The sequence below is a fragment of the Caretta caretta genome, chromosome 23 (assembly GCF_965140235.1).
Source record: "Caretta caretta isolate rCarCar2 chromosome 23, rCarCar1.hap1, whole genome shotgun sequence".
Classification (NCBI taxonomy): Eukaryota; Metazoa; Chordata; order Testudines; family Cheloniidae; genus Caretta; species Caretta caretta.
This window is the reverse complement of record NC_134228.1, coordinates 1,139,924-1,161,591: the sequence shown is the minus strand read 5'-3', so window position 1 is coordinate 1,161,591 and position 21,668 is coordinate 1,139,924. Positions and strand designations below refer to the sequence as shown.

At 65.8% G+C, this 21,668-nt stretch overlaps 1 protein-coding gene across 3 annotated transcripts in view; it reads left to right on the top strand.

Annotated features, from left to right (window-relative positions):
* SPTBN4 (spectrin beta, non-erythrocytic 4) overlaps positions 1–21,668 on the top strand; it is a 74,039-nt gene that overhangs the window by 37,164 nt on the left and 15,207 nt on the right. For 2 of the 3 annotated variants that reach the window (XM_048832867.2, XM_075122488.1), the window contains exons 18-26: positions 2,160–2,250; positions 7,632–7,766; positions 10,116–10,379; positions 12,614–12,838; positions 16,736–16,825; positions 17,606–17,884; positions 19,775–19,905; positions 20,160–20,364; positions 21,038–21,415. In XM_048832867.2, the coding sequence (XP_048688824.2) occupies positions 2,160–2,250; positions 7,632–7,766; positions 10,116–10,379; positions 12,614–12,838; positions 16,736–16,825; positions 17,606–17,884; positions 19,775–19,905; positions 20,160–20,364; positions 21,038–21,415 (1,798 nt within the window). Of the gene's footprint in view, positions 1–2,159; positions 2,251–3,226; positions 3,415–7,631; positions 7,767–10,115; positions 10,380–12,613; positions 12,839–16,735; positions 16,826–17,605; positions 17,885–19,774; positions 19,906–20,159; positions 20,365–21,037; positions 21,416–21,668 lie in introns of those variants that run through there. The other variant, XM_048832868.2, reaches the window with a different exon arrangement.

The following is a 21,668-nucleotide window of genomic DNA, read 5'->3' as shown; positions in this document are numbered from 1 at the left end:
CTCATTCCAGCTCAGTTCGCTGCCCTCCTTTGCCCCGTCTCCTGGGCCGTCCCGAACCTCCTGTCTCGGCTGCCAGGAGAGGCTTAAAAACTAGGCCGCTTGGCCTCATTTGCTGGAATTACGCCCTAAAAGAGTATGTGGCGAGGCTTGTGTCCCTCGATTTGGGGCCTGCCCTGGCCAAAGCGAGTGCGTGTGGATCCCGCGTTGAATTTGGGGCCCAGTGGGTAGGAGCTGGCTGGGGGTCAGGAGACCTGGCTCTGCCCAGGCACCGGCTGACCAGGGAGCTCTCGACTGCACTCGGTCGCTCAGTTTGCCCAGCTGTTAAATGGGGTCATACGCCCACCCTGCTTTGTATGGCGCTTGGAGGTCCCAGTGGTGGGTGCTGGGTACGAGCTGGGGCCGGTTGTTCTGTCTCTCGCGCTGTTGGGCCGGGTACAGCGGCCTGGCCTGGGTGATGGTGGTCCTGGCAGCGGTGGCGGTGGGAACGAAGGGACGCTGGCAGGCCCGGGGCCCAGTGATTCTGTTCCTAATGCTTTCGATTGGTCTGGTCCGTGCTACGGCAGCTCAGGGGGTCCCCAGTCCTGAAGCGGGACCCCCCGTGCCAGGTGCTGCACAGACAGGTCAGAGCCCGTCTCTGCCCGCTCGGATGATTGTGGGTAATTCTCCAGAGTCCTCGCCGGGTGCTTTGCCCCGTTTCTTCCCGCCCTGCAGGAGGGCCGAGCCTGCCAGGACCTGGGAGCTTCCTTCTTCAGGGCCTCCCACCCCACGGCCTCTCCCCATGTCCCTGGGGCAGGCGGGGAGCTTGGGTTTGCCCCCCAAGTGTCTGGAGATAGCACAGCCAGAGCTGAAGCAGCTCTGGGGAAAGGCCCCGGGACTCCTGGCAAAGCCCTTCCCTGGAGATGTAGGACCCATCCCGGGCTCCTCTCAGGACTGATCCGAGCCCCTCGGAGAGGGCGACTGGCTCACAGCTGAGCCTGGATCCCATCGCCAGTCGATGCCCCGCAGGGCTTGGGCCACCCTCCCTCCCTGGCCTGTGGGTTCTGCCCAGCCCGGAGCAAACACCCGCTCTGGGGTCCTGCCTGGCTCCTTGGCTGTGCCTGGCCAGCCGGGGAGCCTCGTGCCAGCCAGACAGTTCAGACCCCTGGTCAGGGTGAAACCCATGTGTGCTGAACTCCCAGTCAAGTCAGGGGAGGCTGGTGAGTAGGGCAGTGGGACTGGGAGTGGGGGTGTGACGAAGTGGGACTGTTCTTAATGTTTCCTCTGAATACTGTAGGGGTGCCTCAGTTTCCCCTATGCATTTCTTAAGTCTCTAGGTGGTGGGATAAGGGGGTGTAATTGTTCCAGAGCATGGCCCGGGGACTCGGTGACAGGGGGTCAGAACACCTGGATTATCTGCTGTTTCCCCCCCCTTTGCCTCAGTTTCCCCATTGTCTGTTCAGACTGGGAGCTCTTTGGAGCAGGGACTGTCTCTGGTTCTGTCTGTGCAGTGCCTGGCACAGCGGGGCCCTGATCTCCGCCGGGGTCTGGGCAGCACCCGGCACAACGGGACCCTGATCTCGGCCGGGGTCTGGGCAGCACCTGGCTCGACGGGGCCCTGGTCTCAGCCGGGATCTGGGCAGCGCCTGGCTCGACGGGGCCCTGGTCTCGGGTGGGGTCTGGGCAGCGCCCGGCGCGACGGGGCCCTGATCTCCGCCGGGGTCTGGGCAGCACCCGGCACAATGGGACCCTGATCTCGGCCGGGGTCTGGGCAGCGCCTGGCTCGACGGGGCCCTGGTCTCGGCCGGGGTCTGGGCAGCGCCCGGCACGACGGGGCCCTGATCTCAGCTGGGGTCTGGGCAGCGCGCGGTGTGATGGGGCCTGATCTCAGCCGGGGTCTGGGCAGCGCCTGGCACGACGGGGCCCTGGTCTCGGGTGGGGTCTGGGCAGCGCGCGGCATGACAGGGCCCCGATCTCGGCCGGGTCTGGGCCCTGATCTGGGTCTCTCGATGCTCCTGAAATGCAGTGACAGCCGGGCGCGTTTGGAGACAGGCGTATGAAGGGCAGGTCTCCCGCTGGGTGTTTCCATCTCTGCTCCTGGGATCCCTCCGGCTGGGAGGCCCCGGCGAGGGGCGGAGCAGCGGGAACGCAGGGAGCTGAGCCAGCACCTCTCGTTTCTGCAGGAGCCACCGGAACTTCCAGCTGGCCCAGGCGCGGACGCAGCAGCTGACCGACCACTTGGGCCTGCAGCGTTTCCTGCAGAGCTGTCACGAGGTGCGGCCCCGGCCCCGTGCGGGGTGACGTGCGTCCTGCAGCCGGCAGCCCCACGCTCACGGCTCCCCACCTGCTGCTGGCATTTCTGGCGGGGCTCTGTTCCCATGGGCGCTTGGCTTTCCCACGGGCCAGGGCGCGCCAAGGAGCCAGGCTGCCCGTGGCTGGGGCGAGCAGGGCACTGACCTCGGCGGGGACCTGTTGGGTCGGCCATGCAGAGCGGCGTTCTGCACCGCTTCCTCGCCGAGCTCCGGGAAGGAGCCGGGGGCGCCCTGGCTGCAGAGGGGCCCGCTTGGGATGCCTCGATGGGGGGCTCAGCACTGTCTGGAGTCGGGGGGGACGCATGGGGGGAGTTGGACTCCTGGTCTCCAAACCTCTCCTCCCGAGCTGGACACTTGCATTGAGCAGCCCCGCGGTGCCAGCTGGGCCTGGAGACGGGGCGAACGCTCCAGGCGGGCCGTGGCTGGCGGGAACGTCAGGGTGCAGAACCGGGGCAGGGGGCTGGGAATCCCTGTCGGGAAATAGAGTCCAGCCAACTCTCTTCACCAGCTCTGCCCACAGCGCTGGCCTCGGGGCATGGACAGAGCCTTCACTCAGCCCCGTCTGTCTCCCCACGGGAGGTGGGTGGCCAACGCTCCCCAGCATGGCCGGGCCAGGGGGCTGCGGCTGGGGGACGCGCCCTGGCCCTGTGGTGAGGGGTGCCAGGGGGCAGAGGGGCTGGATGGCTGAGGGGCTGGACGCAGACCTAGCGAGGGGCTGCCTGGCAGCCAGTGGGGCGTGCGTGGGGATGGGGGACGGACGATGCAGTCAGGCAGAAGGGGAGCCCCATGCATCCAAGAGCTGAATTCAGCCCCAGCCGCTGATTATTTCGGGCTCCTGCCTCATTTGCGTGGCTAGCCCTGCCCCCACCCAGCACTGCCTCTAATTAGGGCAGCTGGTGCGTTTCCAGGCAGCACGGGCTCTATGGTAATGAATTGTGCTGGGGGGAGAGGGGCAGGCCCAGCGCATGGCGCTCCGCAATCTGCCCCCTTCCTCCGAGCTGGCTCCGGTGCTTGCGGGCGGCTCGGGGCCTGAGCCAGCCCTGGGCACAGCTGGGCATTGACGAGCAGCTGCGGTGCCCCCGACTTTCCTGCCGGGGCCCTTAGCTCAGGGCTGCCCACAGAGCACGTGAGTGTAGGTTGGGAGTGAGGGGCACCGGCAGAGCTGGGGGGCCCAGGGCTGGGCTAGCAGGGGCTGCTGGTTGGGAGTGAGGGGCACCGGCAGAGCTGGGGGGCAGGGCTGGGCTACCAGGGGCTGCGGGTCGGGTGTGAGGGGCACCGGCAGAGCTGGGGGGAGGCGGAAGAGGAGGGCTGGAATAACAATGGGGCTGTGGAGTGACTGGGCCAGGGCCCCAGCTGGTGTAAACCAGCGTAGCTGCATTAATGTAAATAGAATTGGGCCAATTTACACCCGCTGAGAATCTGGCCCACTCATGGCTCCAGGGCAAGCACCCGGGGCTTTGTGGGCCAGCCCCTCTGCGGGTGTCAGCCAGCCAGTGGTCCCAGCAGAGCGATGCTGATTTACACCAGCTGGGGATTGGGCCCCTTGCCCCAGGCCCTGCTGCACAGCTGGAGATGGGACACACAAACGCCCCCGGCCCCTGCGCCAGGCGGCCCCGGCTCCCCCTTCCTGCGGCCAGCCCCACCCGCCGGGGACGGGTCCCTCCCGCCTCCTGTCCAGCCCCAGTGCCGAGAGCAGCTGGCAGGTGAGGCCTGGCACGGCAGGGGGGTGACCGGGCCAGGGTTGAGTGTCACTGCGACCTTGTGGGCCAGGATTCGGCCCGGCTGCCCCCTCCCTGCTGTGCAGGGGGCCGGGGCCCCGTGCTGCGGGCTCTGGGACAGGTGGGTGGATTGACATGCAGGACGGGGCAGCAGGTATAACTAACCAGGGGGATGCTCCAGCCCTGCCCCTCTGGAAATGCTCAGAAAGCAGCTCTGGGCCCAGGGGTGCTGGCGAGAGGATCCCAACGGGCCCTTCTGGCCTGGGAAGCCGTGAATCTGCGGGGCTGCCAGTGCCCCGATGCAGGCAGATCCAGCTGCAGTGACCCGGGTTCTAGTTAACCCGGCGCCTGTTGGAGGGGGGCGCAGCCCAGGGTGCAACTGCTGGGAGATTGGGCCCCATAGAGCGTGGGGGGGGGGGGCGTCGCTGGGACATGGGCCCCTGCAGCCTGGGAGTCCTGGGATGCTGGAGGGGCCCTGGGATGCTGGACTCTGGGAAGGGGAGGCGGGTCTAGTGGTTAGAGCGGGAGGCTGGGAGCCAGGACGCCTGGGTTCTGTCCCTGGCTCTGCCCCAGCCTCCCTGTGTGGCTGGATCTCTCGGGGTCGGCAGCAGGAGAGGGGTGGGGTGTTTCGGGTCCATTTGTTTGGAAGACCTGGGGGAGCCATTGGCAGGGCCCAGAGAAGGTCACGGGCCGCGTCCCTCTCTGGGGGGGTCAGTGCTGAGTCGCACCTGGAGCCTGACCCCCTCCACAGCTCCTCAGGGCACCAAAGGGAGGTGAATCCAGATCCTGGGGTGTCCAGAATTGTCCCCATAGCTTCCCCTCTACCTGTCTGTCCCTCTGTCTGTCCCCACACCGCTTGTCTGTCCATCCCCACATGGACCCGTCTGTCCATCCTCTGTCCACAGATCTACCCCCTGTCCTTCTCCATAGCTACCCTGTCCGTCCATCCCCACACCTGCCCCTCCATCTGTCCCCATAGCTTCCCTGTCTGTCTGTCCCTCTGTCCGTCCCCACACCGCTCGTCTGTCTGTCCCCACACTGACCCCTCTGTCCATCCCCACACGGACCCGTCTGTCCGTCCTCTGTCCCCAGTCCCATCTACCCCCTCCATAGCTACCCTGTCCGTCCATCCCCACACCTGCCCCTCCGTCCATCCCCATAGCTACCCTGTCTGTCTGTCCCTCTGTCCGTCCCCACACTGACCCCTCTGTCCGACCCCACACGGACCCGTCTGTCCGTCCTCTGTCCCCAGTCCCATCTACCCGCTCCATAGCTACCCTGTCCGTCCATCCCCACACCTGCCCCTCTGTCTGTCCCCACAGCTACCCTGTCTGTCCGTCCCCACACCGCTCGTCTGTCTGTCCCCACACTGACCCCTCTGTCCGTCCCCACACGGACCCGTCTGTCCGTCCTCTGTCCCCAGTCCCATCTACCCGCTCCATAGCTACCCTGTCCGTCCATCCCCACACCTGCCCCTCCGTCCATCCCCATAGCTACCCTGTCTGTCTGTCCCTCTGTCCGTCCCCACACTGACCCCTCTGTCCGACCCCACACGGACCCGTCTGTCCGTCCTCTGTCCCCAGTCCCATCTACCCGCTCCATAGCTACCCTGTCCGTCCATCCCCACACCTGCCCCTCCGTCTGTCCCCACAGCTACCCTGTCTGTCCGTCCCCACACCGCTCGTCTGTCTGTCCCCACACTGACCCCTCTGTCCGACCCCACACGGACCCGTCTGTCCGTCCTCTGTCCCCAGTCCCATCTACCCGCTCCATAGCTACCCTGTCCGTCCATCCCCACACCTGCCCCTCCGTCCGTCCCCACAGCTACCCTGTCTGTCCGTCCCCACACCGCTCGTCTGTCTGTCCCCACACTGACCCCTCTGTCCATCCCCACACGGACCCGTCTGTCCGTCCTCTGTCCCCAGTCCCATCTACCCCCTCCATAGCTACCCTGTCCGTCCATCCCCACACCTGCCCCTCCGTCCATCCCCATAGCTACCCTGTCTGTCTGTCCCTCTGTCCGTCCCCACACTGACCCCTCTGTCCGACCCCACACGGACCCGTCTGTCCGTCCTCTGTCCCCAGTCCCATCTACCCGCTCCATAGCTACCCTGTCCGTCCATCCCCACACCTGCCCCTCTGTCTGTCCCCACAGCTACCCTGTCTGTCCGTCCCCACACCGCTCGTCTGTCTGTCCCCACACTGACCCCTCTGTCCGTCCCCACACGGACCCGTCTGTCCGTCCTCTGTCCCCAGTCCCATCTACCCGCTCCATAGCTACCCTGTCCGTCCATCCCCACACCTGCCCCTCCGTCCATCCCCATAGCTACCCTGTCTGTCTGTCCCTCTGTCCGTCCCCACACTGACCCCTCTGTCCGACCCCACACGGACCCGTCTGTCCGTCCTCTGTCCCCAGTCCCATCTACCCGCTCCATAGCTACCCTGTCCGTCCATCCCCACACCTGCCCCTCCGTCTGTCCCCACAGCTACCCTGTCTGTCCGTCCCCACACCGCTCGTCTGTCTGTCCCCACACTGACCCCTCTGTCCGACCCCACACGGACCCGTCTGTCCGTCCTCTGTCCCCAGTCCCATCTACCCGCTCCATAGCTACCCTGTCCGTCCATCCCCACACCTGCCCCTCCGTCCGTCCCCACAGCTACCCTGTCTGTCCGTCCCCACACCGCTCGTCTGTCTGTCCCCACACTGACCCCTCTGTCCGTCCCCACACGGACCCGTCTGTCCGTCCTCTGTCCCCAGTCCCATCTACCCCCTCCATAGCTACCCTGTCCGTCCATCCCCACACCTGCCCCTCCGTCCATCCCCATAGCTACCCTGTCTGTCTGTCCCTCTGTCCGTCCCCACACTGACCCCTCTGTCCGACCCCACACGGACCCGTCTGTCCGTCCTCTGTCCCCAGTCCCATCTACCCGCTCCATAGCTACCCTGTCCGTCCATCCCCACACCTGCCCCTCCGTCTGTCCCCACAGCTACCCTGTCTGTCCGTCCCCACACCGCTCGTCTGTCTGTCCCCACACTGACCCCTCTGTCCGACCCCACACGGACCCGTCTGTCCGTCCTCTGTCCCCAGTCCCATCTACCCGCTCCATAGCTACCCTGTCCGTCCATCCCCACACCTGCCCCTCCGTCTGTCCCCACAGCTACCCTGTCTGTCCGTCCCCACACCGCTCGTCTGTCTGTCCCCACACTGACCCCTCTGTCCGTCCCCACACGGACCCGTCTGTCCGTCCTCTGTCCCCAGTCCCATCTACCCGCTCCATAGCTACCCTGTCCGTCCATCCCCACACCTGCCCCTCCGTCTGTCCCCATAGCTACCCTGTCTGTCCCTCTGTCCGTCCCCACCCCGACCCCTCTGCCTGCCTGTCTCTGTTCTCACGTGGCCCCGGCCCCCCAGCCCAGCAGGGTCACGCCCCAGCTGAGCTGGGAGCCCCCCCGGGCCCGGCTGATGCAAGGCGCCGTGCGGGGCCGGGCTCCCCTCCCCGGCGCAGCCGCCCGGCCCCGCAGGACGCGCGGGGGGGACGCGGCGCGGGTGGCTGCGGCAGCGGGGGCGGCGCGGCGCGGGGCGGGGCGGGGACCCCGCGGCTCAGCCCCGCTCTGTGCCCGCAGCTGGCCGGCTGGATGAAGGAGAAGCGGCCCATGGCCGGGGACCCGGCGGCCAAGCCCCACCAGCGCTGGCTGCGGCACCGGGCGCTCCTGGCCGAGCTGGCGCAGAACCGCGAGTGGCTGGAGCAGATCGAGCAGGTGAGGGGGGGAGCGGGTGCGCCCCGGGAGGGACCCCCCAACTCCCCCAGCCCCCCCCGCGGGCTCAGCCCGTCCCCTGCCCCGGGGAGCTGCGTTCCGACCCCGCGCTCCTGTGCGTCCCCGGGGCAGGGGGTGCCCTGGCCCGGCGGAAGGTCGGGGGTCCCTATGAGAACAGGCCCGGGCCCTGCCGCCTGCCGCTCGCAGCACTGGCGCTGGGGACGTGTCCCGGCCCGAGGCTGCCTGGGCGTCCGGGCTGGCATCTCGGCCGCCAGCCTGCCGGCGTGTGCTCTGCAGAGAGGGGGGGCGTCGGGGCGCCTCACCCCCGCAGCCGCCTGCTCGCGGGGGGCTGCCGCAGCGCGGACCCCCGGCCTGCAGGGTGGGCGCCCGGGGCGGCTCACCGGGGGTGAAGCTGGAGGGATTCCGGGGAGCGGACCTGGGGCCTGCGTCTCTGGAGCAGGGGGACCCCCCACCCCAATAAACCCCCTGACGTTAAATTGTCCTTCGGGGGCAGCAGCGGGGGAGCGCTGCCTGCCGCTCGGACCAGCTCCTAAGCAGGCGTAAATGGGTGTCGTGCCCTTGAAGCTGGAGCAGCCGGGCGCCGGGCAGGGAACAGACCCCCGGCTGGCACCGTCTGTGCCCTGAGTGGAGCCGCGGCCCAGCGATCCGAAGCGCCCGCCCGGATCAGGCGCTGCCGGCCCGTGTGCTGGGCACAGAAGCCGGGAGGCCCCCAGCCCGGGGGGGGCGGGCGGGCGGGGGGGGACCTGCGACCCCCCTCGCCCAGCGGGTGGGGGGATCAGACTAGCAGAGCCGAGCCCGCTGTGCCCACAGGCTGGGGCCGGGGTCAGAGCCCAGCGCCAGGGAGAGGCAGGGGGCTCCGCGGCTCGCAGGGGTCAGGCCGCCCCCGGAAAGGGTTGGATTCAGTGGGGGAACCGTCTCCCCGACGTCTGGCCCTGGGCGCTGCTGGGAGCAGGGGCTGGGCCCGGGGGTCGCACAAGGGATGCCAGGGTGCTTCGCAGGCGCAGAGGGCTGCGGGGCGGCCTGTGTCCTCCACCGGCCTCCTTTGGTGTGAGGGAGCCCTGGGGGGCACAGAGACCTTTCCCAGGCAGAAGCGATGAGGCTGCTTATAAAATGTGTGTGCTGGGGGGGTGTATCCGTGTCATAGAATCATAGGGGTGTGTCCCCCCCCAGCTGCGTGTGTGTGTTTGTGGAGCCGTGTCCCCCCCAGCTGTGTGTGTGTGTATCCGTGTCCCCCCCGAGCTGCGTGTGTGCCTGTGGATCCGTGTCCCCCCCAGCTCTGTGTGTGTGTGTGTGTTTCTCTGTCCCCCCCAGCCGTGTGTGTGTTTGTGGATCCATGTCCCCCCCGAGCTGTGTGTGTGTGTGTAGCCGTGTCCCCCCCAAGCTGCGTGTGTGCCTGTGGATCCGTGTCCCCCCCAGCTCTGTGTGTGTGTGTGTAGCCGTGTCCCCCCCAAGCTGCGTGTGTGTGTGTGTGTGTATCTGTGTCCCTCCCAGTTGTGTGTGCCTGTGGATCCGTGTCCCCCCCAGCTCTGTGTGTGCGCGTGGATCCGTGTCCCCCCAAGCTGTGTGTGTGTGTGTGTAGCCGTGTCCCCCCCAAGCTGCGTGTGTGTCTGTGGATCCGTGTCCCCCCCAGCTCTGTGTGTGTGTGTGTAGCCGTGTCCCCCCCAAGCTGCGTGTGTGCCTGTGGATCCGTGTCCCCCCCAGCTCTGTGTGTGTGTGTGTAGCCGTGTCCCCCCCAAGCTGCGTGTGTGTGTGTATCTGTGTCCCTCCCAGTTGTGTGTGCCTGTGGATCCGTGTCCCCCCCAGCTCTGTGTGTGTGTGTGTGTAGCCGTGTCCCCCCCAAGCTGCGTGTGTGCCTGTGGATCCGTGTCCCCCCCAGCTCTGTGTGTGTGTAGCCATGTGCCCCCCCAGGCACAATGGGGCCCTGATCTCAGTTGGGGTCTGAGCAGCACCCGGCGCAACGGGGCCCTGATCCCAGCTGATGTCTCTGGGCACTACTGTGATACGCTGACGTACCGATGGGGACTAAGGGTGCATGGTGCAGGTGCCGAGCCGGGTTCTGGCTGGGCGGGTGGCGGGGGGCGGTTACAGGTCTGCGCCTGGCTTGCCAAAGCTAAGACAGGTGCAGGCAGGCGTCAGGAGCCGTCCCCGCAGCCCTGCAACCCCGTTGACGGGTTCTGGGCCCGAGGGGGTGAAATCCTGCCCCACTGACCTCACTGGGGCCAGGATCCCAGCCCTCGCGGAGCCGCGGGGTCCCAGGCTGGGCCTGGGCGCCGGGCCTGGCTTTGCAGCAGAGGGTGAGTCTGGCGCTGATCCTGCCCTCTGCCCGCACAGGAAGGCCGGCAGCTCCTTGAGGAGAAGCCGGAGCTGGCCGGCTCGGTGAGGAAGCAGCTGGAAGAGATCCGGCAGTGCTGGGCAGAGCTCGAGAGCACGTCGCAGGCCAGGGCCCAGCAGCTCTTCGAGGCCAGCAAGGCGGAGCAGCTGGTGCAGAGCTATGCGGACCTGGACAAGAGGCTGGTGAACATGGAGGGGCAGCTGCAGGCTGTGGATGCTGGTGCCAGCCTGGCCACCGTCAACAACCAGCTGAAGAAACTCCAGGTAGGGCTGGGCGGGGCCCAGCTGGGAGGGGGCTGGACGTGGGATACCAAGCCCAGCACGTGTGGATGCTGCATGGAGGCAGTGTGAAGGGGTGGACTGGGCGTCCGGACTCCTGGGTTCTCTCCCAGCTCTGGGAACGGAGGGGGGTCTAGTGGTTAGAGCAGGGGGATTGGGAGCCAGGACTCTGTGTTTGCAGTTGGCCAAGCCGTTTCTGCAGCCATGGTGCCAGTCCCTGGAGTGGCTGGGAAGGGCCTGGCCCTGATTCCCAGTCACGTTCACACCCCTGTGAGGCCCGGTCTGGCTGCTGGTGTCGGGAGCCGACCTGTCACTGAGGACAGGCTGCCTAGGAGCAGATTGCCAAGCACCGCGCTGCTGGCGGATAACCCCAGTGAGGGGGACACTGGGGCAGCCCTTTGGATTCCGCACGTCTTGGCCCGTTGTGCTGGGAAGTGGGGGTGCAGTAGATCCCACCTCTGCCACCAGTTGTCACAGAGTCCCCAGGCCATGCTCTGGACCTGCTCCCTACGAAGCCAGGCAGGATTCTGGGGGAGTCTCCTCTCGGGGAGCAGCCTGTCTTCAGGACACACAGCTCACCCGGCTTCCACCTTTCTGGGTCCGACCTTGGAGCCTTCAGCATCCTCTGCCCCTCCGTGCGCTTCCCACAGCGAGTCCGCCCAGGCGGGGTCTTGGGGAAGCCAGAGGGTCCTGCCCCCCAACTCCGCAGTCAGACGGGACTCTGAGCCAGCCAGTAAAACAGAGGTTTATTAGACGACAGGAACATGGTCTAACACCGAGCTTGTAGGTGCAGAGAACAGGACCCCTCAGCTGGGTCCATTTTGGGGGGCAGTGAGCCAGACAACCAAGTCTGCCCTTCACTCCATGTCCCAGCCAGCCCCAAACTGAAAACCCCCTCCAGCCCCTCCTCCTCTGGGCTTTGTTCCTTTCCCGGGCCAGGTGGTCACCTGATTCCTTTGTTCTCCAACCCTTTAGCTCTCACCTTGCAGGGGGGAAGGGCCCAGGCCATCAGTTGCCAGGAGACAGAGTGTCGCCATTTATGTACCCTGGCCCTTTGCTCTGCAACACCCCCTTACCCCATCATCTAGAGACTTAAGAACTGCCTAGGGGAAACTGAGGCACCCCTACAGTATTCAGAGGAAATATTCAGAACAGTCCCGCTTCGTTACATCCCCAGAAGCTGGGGTCCGATGGCGGCTGTGGTCAGTCGCCGGGGCCTGTAATCCCGGGTTTGAGATCCATGCCCAGCTGGGGAGCCCTGCTTCCTCCAGCCTAGCTCAGTTCACCCTGACCGCTCCCAGCCAGGTGCAGCTGCCCAGGAGTAACTAACTCGGTGTCGCAGACTCAGAAACGCTGGGCTGGATCCCCGGGGCCCCGAGTGATCCCAGGCCCCGCGCCGTGGCAGGCTGGCGTCTAACCTAACGAGGGCCCTGGCACTGGGGCATGGTGGGGGGACCTTCGCAGGCACAGCGATGTGCATACCAGGGAGACCGTCTCTTCGCTTCCATTGCCACCGAGACATGGGAAATGAGTCCCAGGTGGCTTTCCCCCAGCCGCCCCTGAGGCGGGATCGGGGCTCATTCGTCTCCGGAAGGAGAACAGCCTCCTGCGGGCCCGGGGCAGGAAGGGGGCTGCTCGGGGAAGCGCTGAAAGCCCCGGGCCTGATCCCTTCCCGCTGCCCCTCCGTGAAGACAGCACCATGAGGCGATTTCACAGGGGCCGGCCGGAGCGGAGGGGCCAGATCCCAAGTGGGTGCAAATTAGCGCAGCTCCATGGGTCCCAACCACCGCTGCCTGCCCCCTTCCCGGTCACACCAGTGCAGGGTGCGTGGAAGGGAAGCATTTCACGCTCATCGTGCGCCGGTGGGGACGAGCAGCTGGGAGTCAGGCCCCCAGGAGCTACAGGCTGGGGATCGGGCCCTGTTGGCTCCTGTGCAGTGACATGGTGCCTGACGTGCTGGCCGTGGGTCCAAGTGGCCCTCACAGGGGCTCCTGTCTCCAGTTAGTGTCCCGGGCAGGGCCGGGGGTGGGCTGGGAGTCGAGTCCCATTCTCCAGCAAGAACGTGGCTTGTAAAGGTCGAGGTGAGAAGGACCCCGTGTGATCGTTCGCCGTCCTGCACTGTGCCCGGCCCGTGCCTCCCTCCAGCCCCCGGCCTTGCCGCCCTGTCCCCGACGCTCAGCCCCTGGCCCTCACCCCTCTGCTGTCTCTCTCTCTCGCAGACGATGGAGTCGCAGATGGAGGAGTGGTACAAAGAGGCCGGGCAGCTCCAGGCGCAGCTGGCCTCCCTGCCCCTGGAGCCGGCCAGCAAGGAGGCGGTGGACGAGAAGCAGAACGCGGTGGGGACACGGATTGTCCGCCTCATCGAGCCCCTGAAAGAGAGGAGGAGGATCCTGCTGGCTTCCAAGGAGGTGCATCAGGTCTGCCGCGACCTGGAGGATGAGATCGTAAGTCGGGGATTGCCGGGGGGACGGGGGGCAGCTTCCCATCCCCTGCCCCAGTTCCAGGAGCTGGCCAGTGGCTCCCAGCAGGCAGGGACCCGGTTAGAGCCCCAGTCACCAGAAAGGCCAGGGATGGAGCGGGCTGGGGAGGTGGAGTTCCCGGCTGCCCAAGCAGTGTTGGGGCGGCCCCACACCTGCGAGGTGGGGCCCTGTGGGGCCGGGCACTGGTGCCTTCTGAGATTGGCAGAACGCCCCGGATTTGCACACGCTGCGGGGCTGGCCCTGATAAATCCAGTGGAGTGACACCAGTTTACACCAATGGAGTGACACCGATTTCCACCGGGGGGGGATCTTGTTATGCTTATAAGTAAAACACACACACCCCAGATGGTCTTCCAGTTCCCAGTCTGGCGTAGCCCGAGTCAATCCAACGGCCAGGCAGACTGAGCGCGAGTGAGGAGCTGGGCTCTGTCGGTCGCGATCCGATGCTCCGAGGCTTTGCAGGACTGACCCCAGAGTCTTATAGCGAAACACCCCAGGTTTATACTTGTAAATTCCCACTTTAGTCTGTGGACTTTGCAATGTTTCAGAGCAGCAGCCGTGTTAGTCTGTATCCGCAAAAAGAACAGGAGGACTTGTGGCACCTTAGAGACTAACCCATTTATTTGAGCATGAGCTTTCGTGAGCTACAGCTCACTTCATCAGATGCATTCAGTGGAAAATACAGTGGGGAGATTTATATACACAGAGAACACGAAACAATGGGTGCTACCATACACACTGTAAGGAGAGTGATCAGGAAAGGTGAGCTATTACCAGCAGGAGAGCGGGGTGGGGGGGGGAACGGACCTTTTGTAGTGATAATCAAGGTGGACCATTTCCAGCAGTTGACAAGAACGTGTGAGGAACGGGGGGGGGGGAGAGGGGGGGAATAAACAGGGGGAAATAGTTTTACTTTGTGTAATGACCCATCCACTCCCAGTCTCTATTCAAGCCTAAGTTCATAGAATCATAGAATATAAGGGTTGGAAGGGACCCCAGAAGGTCATCTAGTCCAACCCCCTGCTCGAAGCAGGACCAATTCCCAGTTAAATCATCCCAGCCAGGGCTTTGTCAAGCCTGACCTTAAAAACCTCTAAGGAAGGAGATTCTACCACCTCCCTAGGTAACGCATTCCAGTGTTTCACCACCCTCTTAGTGAAAAAGTTTTTCCTAATATCCAGTCTAAACCTCCCCCACTGCAGCTTGAGACCATTACTCCTCGTTCTGTCATCTGCTACCATTGAGAACAGTCTAGAGCCATCCTCTTTGGAACCCCCTTTCAGGTAGTTGAAAACAGCTATCAAATCCCCCCTCATTCTTCTCTTCTGCAGGCTAAACAATTCCAGCTCCCTCAGCCTCTCCTCATAACTCATATGTTCCAGACCCCTAATCATTTTTGTTGCCCTTCGCTGGACTCTCTCCAATTTATCCACATCCTTCTTGAAGTGTGGGGCCCAAAACTGGACACAGTACTCCAGATGAGGCCTCACCAATGTCGAATAGAGGGGAACGATCACGTCCCTCGATCTGCTCGCTATGCCCCTACTTATACATCCCAAAATGCCATTGGCCTTCTTGGCAACAAGGGCACACTGCTGACTCATATCCAGCTTCTCGTCCACTGTCACCCCTAGGTCCTTTTCCGCAGAACTGCTGCCTAGCCATTCGGTCCCTAGTCTGTAGCTGTGCATTGGGTTCTTCCGTCCTAAGTGCAGGACCCTGCACTTATCCTTATTGAACCTCATCAGATTTCTTTTGGCCCAATCCTCCAATTTGTCTAGGTCCTTCTGTATCCTATCCCTCCCCTCCAGTGTATCTACCACTCCTCCCAGTTTAGTATCATCCGCAAATTTGCTGAGAGTGCAATCCACACCATCCTCCAGATCATTTATGAAGATATTGAACAAAACCGGCCCCAGGACCGACCCTTGGGGCACTCCACTTGATACCGGCTGCCAACTAGACATGGAGCCATTGATCACTACCCGTTGAGCCCGACAATCTAGCCAGCTTTCTACCCACCTTGTAGTGCATTCATCCAGCCCATACTTCCTTAACTTGCTGACAAGAATACTGTGGGAGACCATGTCAAAAGCTTTGCTAAAGTCAAGAAACAATACATCCACTGCTTTCCCTTCATCCACAGAACCAGTAATCTCATCATAGAAGGCGATTAGATTAGTCAGGCATGACCTACAAGTTAATTGTATCCAGTTTGCAAATGAATTCCAATTCAGCAGTCTCTCATTGGAGTCTGTTTTTGAAGTTTTTTTGTTGAAGAATTGCCACTTTTAGGTCTGTAATCGAGTGACCAGAGAGATTGAAGTGTTCTCCAACTGGTTTTGAATGTTATAATTCCTGACATCTGATTTGTGTCCATTTATTCTTTTACGTAGAGACTGTACAGTTTGGCCAATGTACATGGCAGAGGGGCATTGCTGGCACATGATGGCATAGATCACAGTGGTGGATGTGCAGGTGAACGAGCCTCTGATAGTGTGGCTGATGTGATTAGGCCCTATGATGGTGTCCCTTGAATAGATATGTGGACACAGTTGGCAATGGGTTTGTTGCAAGGAGAGGTTCCTGGGTTAGTGGTTCTGTTGTGTGGTATGTGGTTGCTGGTGAGTATTTGCTTCAGGTTGGGGGGCTGTCTGTAAGCAAGGACTGGCCTGTCTCCCAAGCTCTGTGAGAGTGAGGGATCGTCCTCCAGAATAGGTTGTAGATCCTTGATGATGCGTTGGAGGGGTTTTAGTTGGGGGCTGAAGGTGACGGCTAGTGGCGTTCTGTTCCTTTCTTTGTTGGGCCTGTCCTGGAGTAGGTGACTTCTGGGTACTCTTCTGGTTCTGTCAGTCTGTTTCTTCACTTCAGCAGGTGGGTATTGTAGTTTTAAGAATGCTTGATAGCGATCTTGTAGGTGTTTGTCTCTGTCTGAGGGGTTGGAGCAAATGCGGTTGTATCTCAGAGCTTGGCTGTAGACAATGGATCGTGTGGTGTGGTCTGGGTGAAAGTTTAACTTTGCAATGTCATTCTGTAATCTTTAGTCCTTAAATGGGGTTAATCTCAGGGTTTTCTGCTGTTCTCTCTTATTTGTTGTCTCGCCTTCGGGGGTGTTTGCCTCACCTCTGAGGTCGTCAGTGCTGCTAAACTCGTTTAGCATCAGCTACAATGGGTGTTTTCTGATTGTTTCTCCAAGTCTCTCACACATCTGGACATTTGTGAGGCTTTCACACTCATCCTTAACCACGCACCCTTCATTTCCTTACCCCAAACAATTGAACAGAGACTTTCAGGCAGGAATCCATTTTAGGAAGGGTTATATGGTTACTAAAGGGATTACAAAAGAACCTCACACAACTTGGTTTGCAGTGCAGATAAGAAACAAGACCTTATAGCAAACACTGTCATGAAAACTTTTCCTAAACCAAAGGTGACCAGAATCAGCCATGAGGACTGTTCTGCTCTGTTCCTGCCTTAACATCAGTTCAGACACAGGCCGCCTGTCCGATGCATTAGTCGTTCCTTCCTGCGGTCCAGTCAGGGTGGCCGGCAGAATACAATCAGCGTACATCGGTCCATTTCATACATGCTACATGGTTATCTTCTTCTTCTTTATCCTTCTTCTAAACTATACAAAATACAAACAATGAATCCCACGATTACAATCCGGCCCAGTGACTCCAGTGCAGTGACACCGATGTACACCAGGCGGGCGGGGTCTGGTGCACAGGGTCTGATCCAGGCGCTGCCGTTCCCTCGGGTTTGCTTCATTCACACTGCGCCCCGGCCCCCTGGCCCGGCCTGGGCCCAGCCCTCAGTTTTCATGCCACAGCTCCTCTGCTCCGTCCCGTCTCCCTCCAGAGCTGGGTCCAGGACCGGCTGCCACTCGCCTCCTTGAGAGATCCCGGGAGCAGTCTGCAGGCCGTGCAGCAGTTCATCAAGAAGAACCAGGTGGGTGCTTGGTCCTCGCCCAGCACTGGGATCCTGCAGCAGGGCAGGCTGGGCGCCCGGACACCTGGGTTCTCTCCCCTGCGCTGGGAGAAGAGTGGGGGAAGCTGGGAGCCAGGACTCCTGGGTTCTCTCCCTGGCTCTGGGAGGGGAGTGGGGGCTAGTGGTTAGAGATGGGGGCCGGGAGCCAGGACTCCTGAGTTCTCTCCCTGGCTCTGGGAGGGGAGTGGGGTCTAGTGGTTAGAGATGGGGGCCGGGAGCCAGGACTCCTGGGTTCTCTCCCTGGCTCTGGGAGGGGAGTGGGGGCTAGTGGTTAGAGATGGGGGCCGGGAGCCAGGACTCCTGGGTTCTCTCCCTGGCTCTGGGAGGGGAGTGGGGGCTAGTGGTTAGAGATGGGGGCCGGGAGCCAGGACTCCTGGGTTCTCTCCCTGGCTCTGGGAGGGGAGTGGGGGCTAGTGGTTAGAGATGGGGGCCGGGAGCCAGGACTCCTGGGTTCTCTCCCTGGCTCTGGGAGGGGAGTGGGGGCTAGTGGTTAGAGGGTAGGTGGTGGCTGGGAGCCAGGACTCCTGGGTTCTGTGCCTGGCTCTGTGTGACATTGGGGGGATCCGACCCCTGCCCCTCTCTGTGTCTTGGGCACTGACCCCCCCTTGCTGGTGGGGGTTATGGGGCCCAGTCCCTTTGTGCAGCGTGCTGGGGGGCCCCAGCTGGCGGAGCGCCGTGCTGCCGAGACCCCCCGTACGTGTGACTGGGTGCCCTGCCCCTGCCCCCCACGCCCCACACCAGAACCTGCGGCGGGAGCTGCAGACGCACCAGGCCCGGGTGGACGAGGTGCTGGCCCGGGCGGGCGCCCTCGCCTCCCTCAGGAGCCCCGAGGTGGACGGGGTGCGACGGCTGCTGGAGAGGCTGCGGGAGCTGTGGGGGGCGCTGCGGGAGCAGACGGAGCAGCGCCAGCAGCTGCTGGACGCCACCTACCAGGCGGAGCAGTACCACTTCGACGCCGGCCAGGTGGAGGCCTGGCTCAGCGAGCAGGAGCTGCTGCTCATGAACGAGGAGAAGGGCAAGGTGAGGGGGGCCTAGGGGGCGCTGTGGGGCGGGGGGGGGCTCGGCAGGGGGCGCTCTCCCCCGGCAGGCGGGGCTGGCCCCGTGGGGCGCTAGGGGGCGCTGTGGGGCAGGGAGCAGGGCGGGGGGCTCGGCAGGGGGCGCTCTCCCCCGGCAGGCGGGGCTGGCCCCGTGGGGCGCTAGGGGGCGCTGTGGGGCAGGGAGCAGGGCGGGGGGCTCGGCAGGGGGCGCTCTCCCCCGGCAGGCGGGGCTGGCCCCATGGGGCGCTAGGGGGCGCTGTGGGGCAGGGAGCGGGGTGTGGGCAGCAGGGGGCGCTCTCCCCCGGCAGGCGGGGCTGGCCCCGTGGGGCGCTAGGGGGCGCTGTGGGGCAGGGAGCAGGGCGGGGGGCTCGGCAGGGGGCGCTCTCCCCCGGCAGGCGGGGCTGGCCCCATGGGGCGCTAGGGGGCGCTGTGGGGCAGGGAGCAGGGCGGGGGGCTCGGCAGGGGGCGCTCTCCCCCAGCAGGCAGGGCTGGCCCCATGGGGCGCTAGGGGGCGCTGTGGGACAGGGAGCGGGGTGTGGGCAGCAGGGGGCGCTCTCCCCCGGCAGGCAGGGCTGGCCCCGTGGGGCACTAGGGAGCGCTGTGGGGCAGGGAGCGGGGTGTGGGCAGCAGGGGGCGCTCTCCCCCGGCAGGCAGGGCTGGCCCCATGGGGCGCTAGGGGGCGCTGTGGGGCAGGGAGCGGGGTGTGGGCAGCAGGGGGCGCTCTCCCCCGGCAGGCAGGGCTGGCCCCGTGGGGCACTAGGGGGCGCTGTGGGGCAGGGAGCGGGGTGTGGGCAGCAGGGGGCGCTCTCCCCCGGCAGGTGGGGCTGGCCCCATGGGGCGCTAGGGGGCTCTGTGGGGCAGGGAGCGGGGTGTGGGCAGCAGGGGGCGCTCTCCCCCGGCAGGCGGGGCTGGCCCAGGGCGGCGCTAGGGGGCGCTGTGGGGCAGGGAGCGGGGTGTGGGCAGCAGGGGGCGCTCTCCCCCGGCAGGCGGGGCTGGCCCAGGGCGGCGCTAGGGGGCGCTGTGGGGCAGGGAGCGGGGTGTGGGCAGCAGGGGGCGCTCTCCCCCGGCAGGCAGGGCTGGCCCCATGGGGCGCTAGGGGGCGCTGTGGGGCAGGGAGCGGGGTGTGGGCAGCAGGGGGTACTCTCCCCCGGCAGGCGGGGCTGGCCCCATGGGGCACTAGGGGGCGCTGTGGGGCAGGGAGCGGGGTGTGGGCAGCAGGGGGCGCTCTCCCCCGGCAGGCAGGGCTGGCCCCATGGGGCGCTAGGGGGCGCTGTGGGGCAGGGAGCGGTGTGCGGGCAGCAGGGGGCGCTCTCCCCCGGCAGGTGGGGCTGGCCCAGGGAAGCACTAGGGGGCGCTGTGGAGCAGGGTGCGGGCAGCAGGGGGCGCTCTCCCCCGGCAGGCAGGGCTGGCCCCATGGGGCGCTAGGGGGCGCTGTGGGGCAGGGAGCGGTGTGCGGGCAGCAGGGGGCGCTCTCCCCCGGCAGGTGGGGCTGGCCCAGGGAAGCACTAGGGGGCGCTGTGGGGCAGGGAGCAGGGTGCGGGCAGCAGGGGGCGCTCTCCCCCGGCAGGCAGGGCTGGCCCCATGGGGCGCTAGGGGGCGCTGTGGGGCAGGGAGCGGGGTGTGGGCAGCAGGGGGCGCTCTCCCCCGGCAGGCGGGGCTGGCCCTGTGGGGCGCTAGGGGGCGCTGTGGGGCAGGGAGCGGGGTGCGGGCAGCAGGGGGCGCTCTCCCCTGGGCTGTTTGGAGCCCCAGGAGCGGGAGCCGATGGTTGGGAGCGGCCTGGCAGGGCGGCCAGCTTACCCCTCGCCCACCCCTGAGCAGCCGGGCCCCGGGCCGGGATCCCCCCGCTGACCCCAGCGGCCTCTCCCCGCCCCAGGACGAGCAGAGCACCCTGCAGCTGCTGAAGAAACACCTGCTGCTGGAGCAGACGATTGAGAACTACGAGGAGACGGTCGCCCAGCTCTCCCGCCAGTGCCGCGCCCTGCTGGAGCTGGGCCACCCCGCCAGGTAGGTGGGAGCCGCCCGCCCCTCGCCGGCCCGCCCGCCCCTCGCCCGCCCCTCGCCCGCCCCTCGCCGGCCCGCCCGCCCCTCGCCCGCCCCTCGCCGGCCCGCCCGCCCCTCGCCCGCCCGTCCGCCCCTCGCCCGCCCCTCGCCGGCCCGCCCGCCCCTCGCCGGCCCGCCCGCCCCTCGCCCCCCGCCCGCCCCTCGCCCGCCCCTCTCCGGCGCGGTTCTCAGCACTGACCAGGTGTGTCCTTGCCCAGCGAACAGATAAGTAGGCGGCAGTCTCGGGCTGACCGGCTCTACGTGTCTCTGAAGGGCCTGGCGGAGGAGCGCAAGGCCAGGCTGGAGCAGCATTACTGGCTCTGCCAGCTCGGCCGCGAGGTGGACGACCTGGAGCACTGGATCGCCGAGAAGGAGGTGGTGGCCGGGTCACCGGAGCTGGGCCAGGACTTGGAGCACGTCACGGTGAGGGAGGCAGCCCGCGGGCGGGCGCTGGGGGCGGGGCGGGCGCTGGGGGCGGGCGAGGGCCCCAGCGCCCCCAGGGCACACGCCCCCCATCACCCCCCAGCGCCCCCAGCAGCCCCAGGGCACACGCCCCCCAGCGCCCCCAGCAGCCCCAGGGCACACGCCCCCCAGCGCCCCCAGGGCACACGGCCCCCAGCGCCCCCAGGGCACACGGCCCCCATCGCCCCCAGCGCCCCCCGCGGCCCCAGGGCACACGGCCCCCAATGCCCCCAGCGGTCCCAGGGCACCCCCCCAGGGCACACGTCCCCCTGCCCCAGCGCCCCCAGGGCACACGCCCCCCTGTGTCCTGCCCTGGGCGACCCCATGACACATGCACCCCTGGGCCCCAGGGCTGACACACTCCAGACTGGGCCACATGGCCCCGGGGCCGGGTTCTCTGTGCCAGGCTGGGTGCTGGGTCCGTGCCGTGTCCTGTCCCACGGGCTCCGTGCTGCTCTCCACCTCTCCCGGCTGGGCTCCCAGTGCTGGGCCCTAGGCCACGGGCTGGTTTCTGTGCCATAGCCCACGCACTGTGTGCCGCCCTGCGGGCTCCAGGCCACGCTCCGGGGCCCCGCCGTGGTCTCCGGGCCCTGGTCCGTGTATCGTGCGCTCACCCCCCCATCCCGCCCCCCAGCTGCTGCAGGAGAAGTTCACGGAGTTCGCCAGCGAGACGGGCAGCGTGGGGAACGAGCGGCTCTCGGCCGTGAACCAGATGGTGGACGAGCTGATCGACTACGGGCACGTGGACGCGGCCACCATCGCGGAGTGGAAGGACGGGCTGAACGAGGCCTGGGCCGACCTGCTGGAGCTGATGGAGACGCGGGCCCAGATGCTGGCTGCCTCCCACGAGCTGCACAAGTTCTTCAGCCACTGCAAGGACCTGCTGGCCCAGATCGAGGAGAAGCAGCAGCGGCTGCCGGAGGTGGCGGCCCGCGAGTCCCGCAGCTCCGCCGGGGCCCTGCAGGGGGTGCTCAGCACCTTCGAGCACGACGTGCAGGTGCTGGTGAGCCAGGTGAGGGGGCGAGGCAGGGAAGGGGCCTTCGGGGGGACAACCAGCCCCCGCGCCCCACCCGGAGGGGATGCCTCGCGGCCCCCGGCCACGGGCCCTGCGTAACCGGCCCCCGCGCCCCGCCCGGAGGGGAACGCCTCGCTGCCCCCGGCCACGGGGCCCTGCGTAACCGGCCCCCGCGCCCCACCCGGAGGGGAACGCCTAGCGGCCCCTGGCCACAGGACCCTGCGTAACCGGCCCCCGCGCCCCGCCCGGA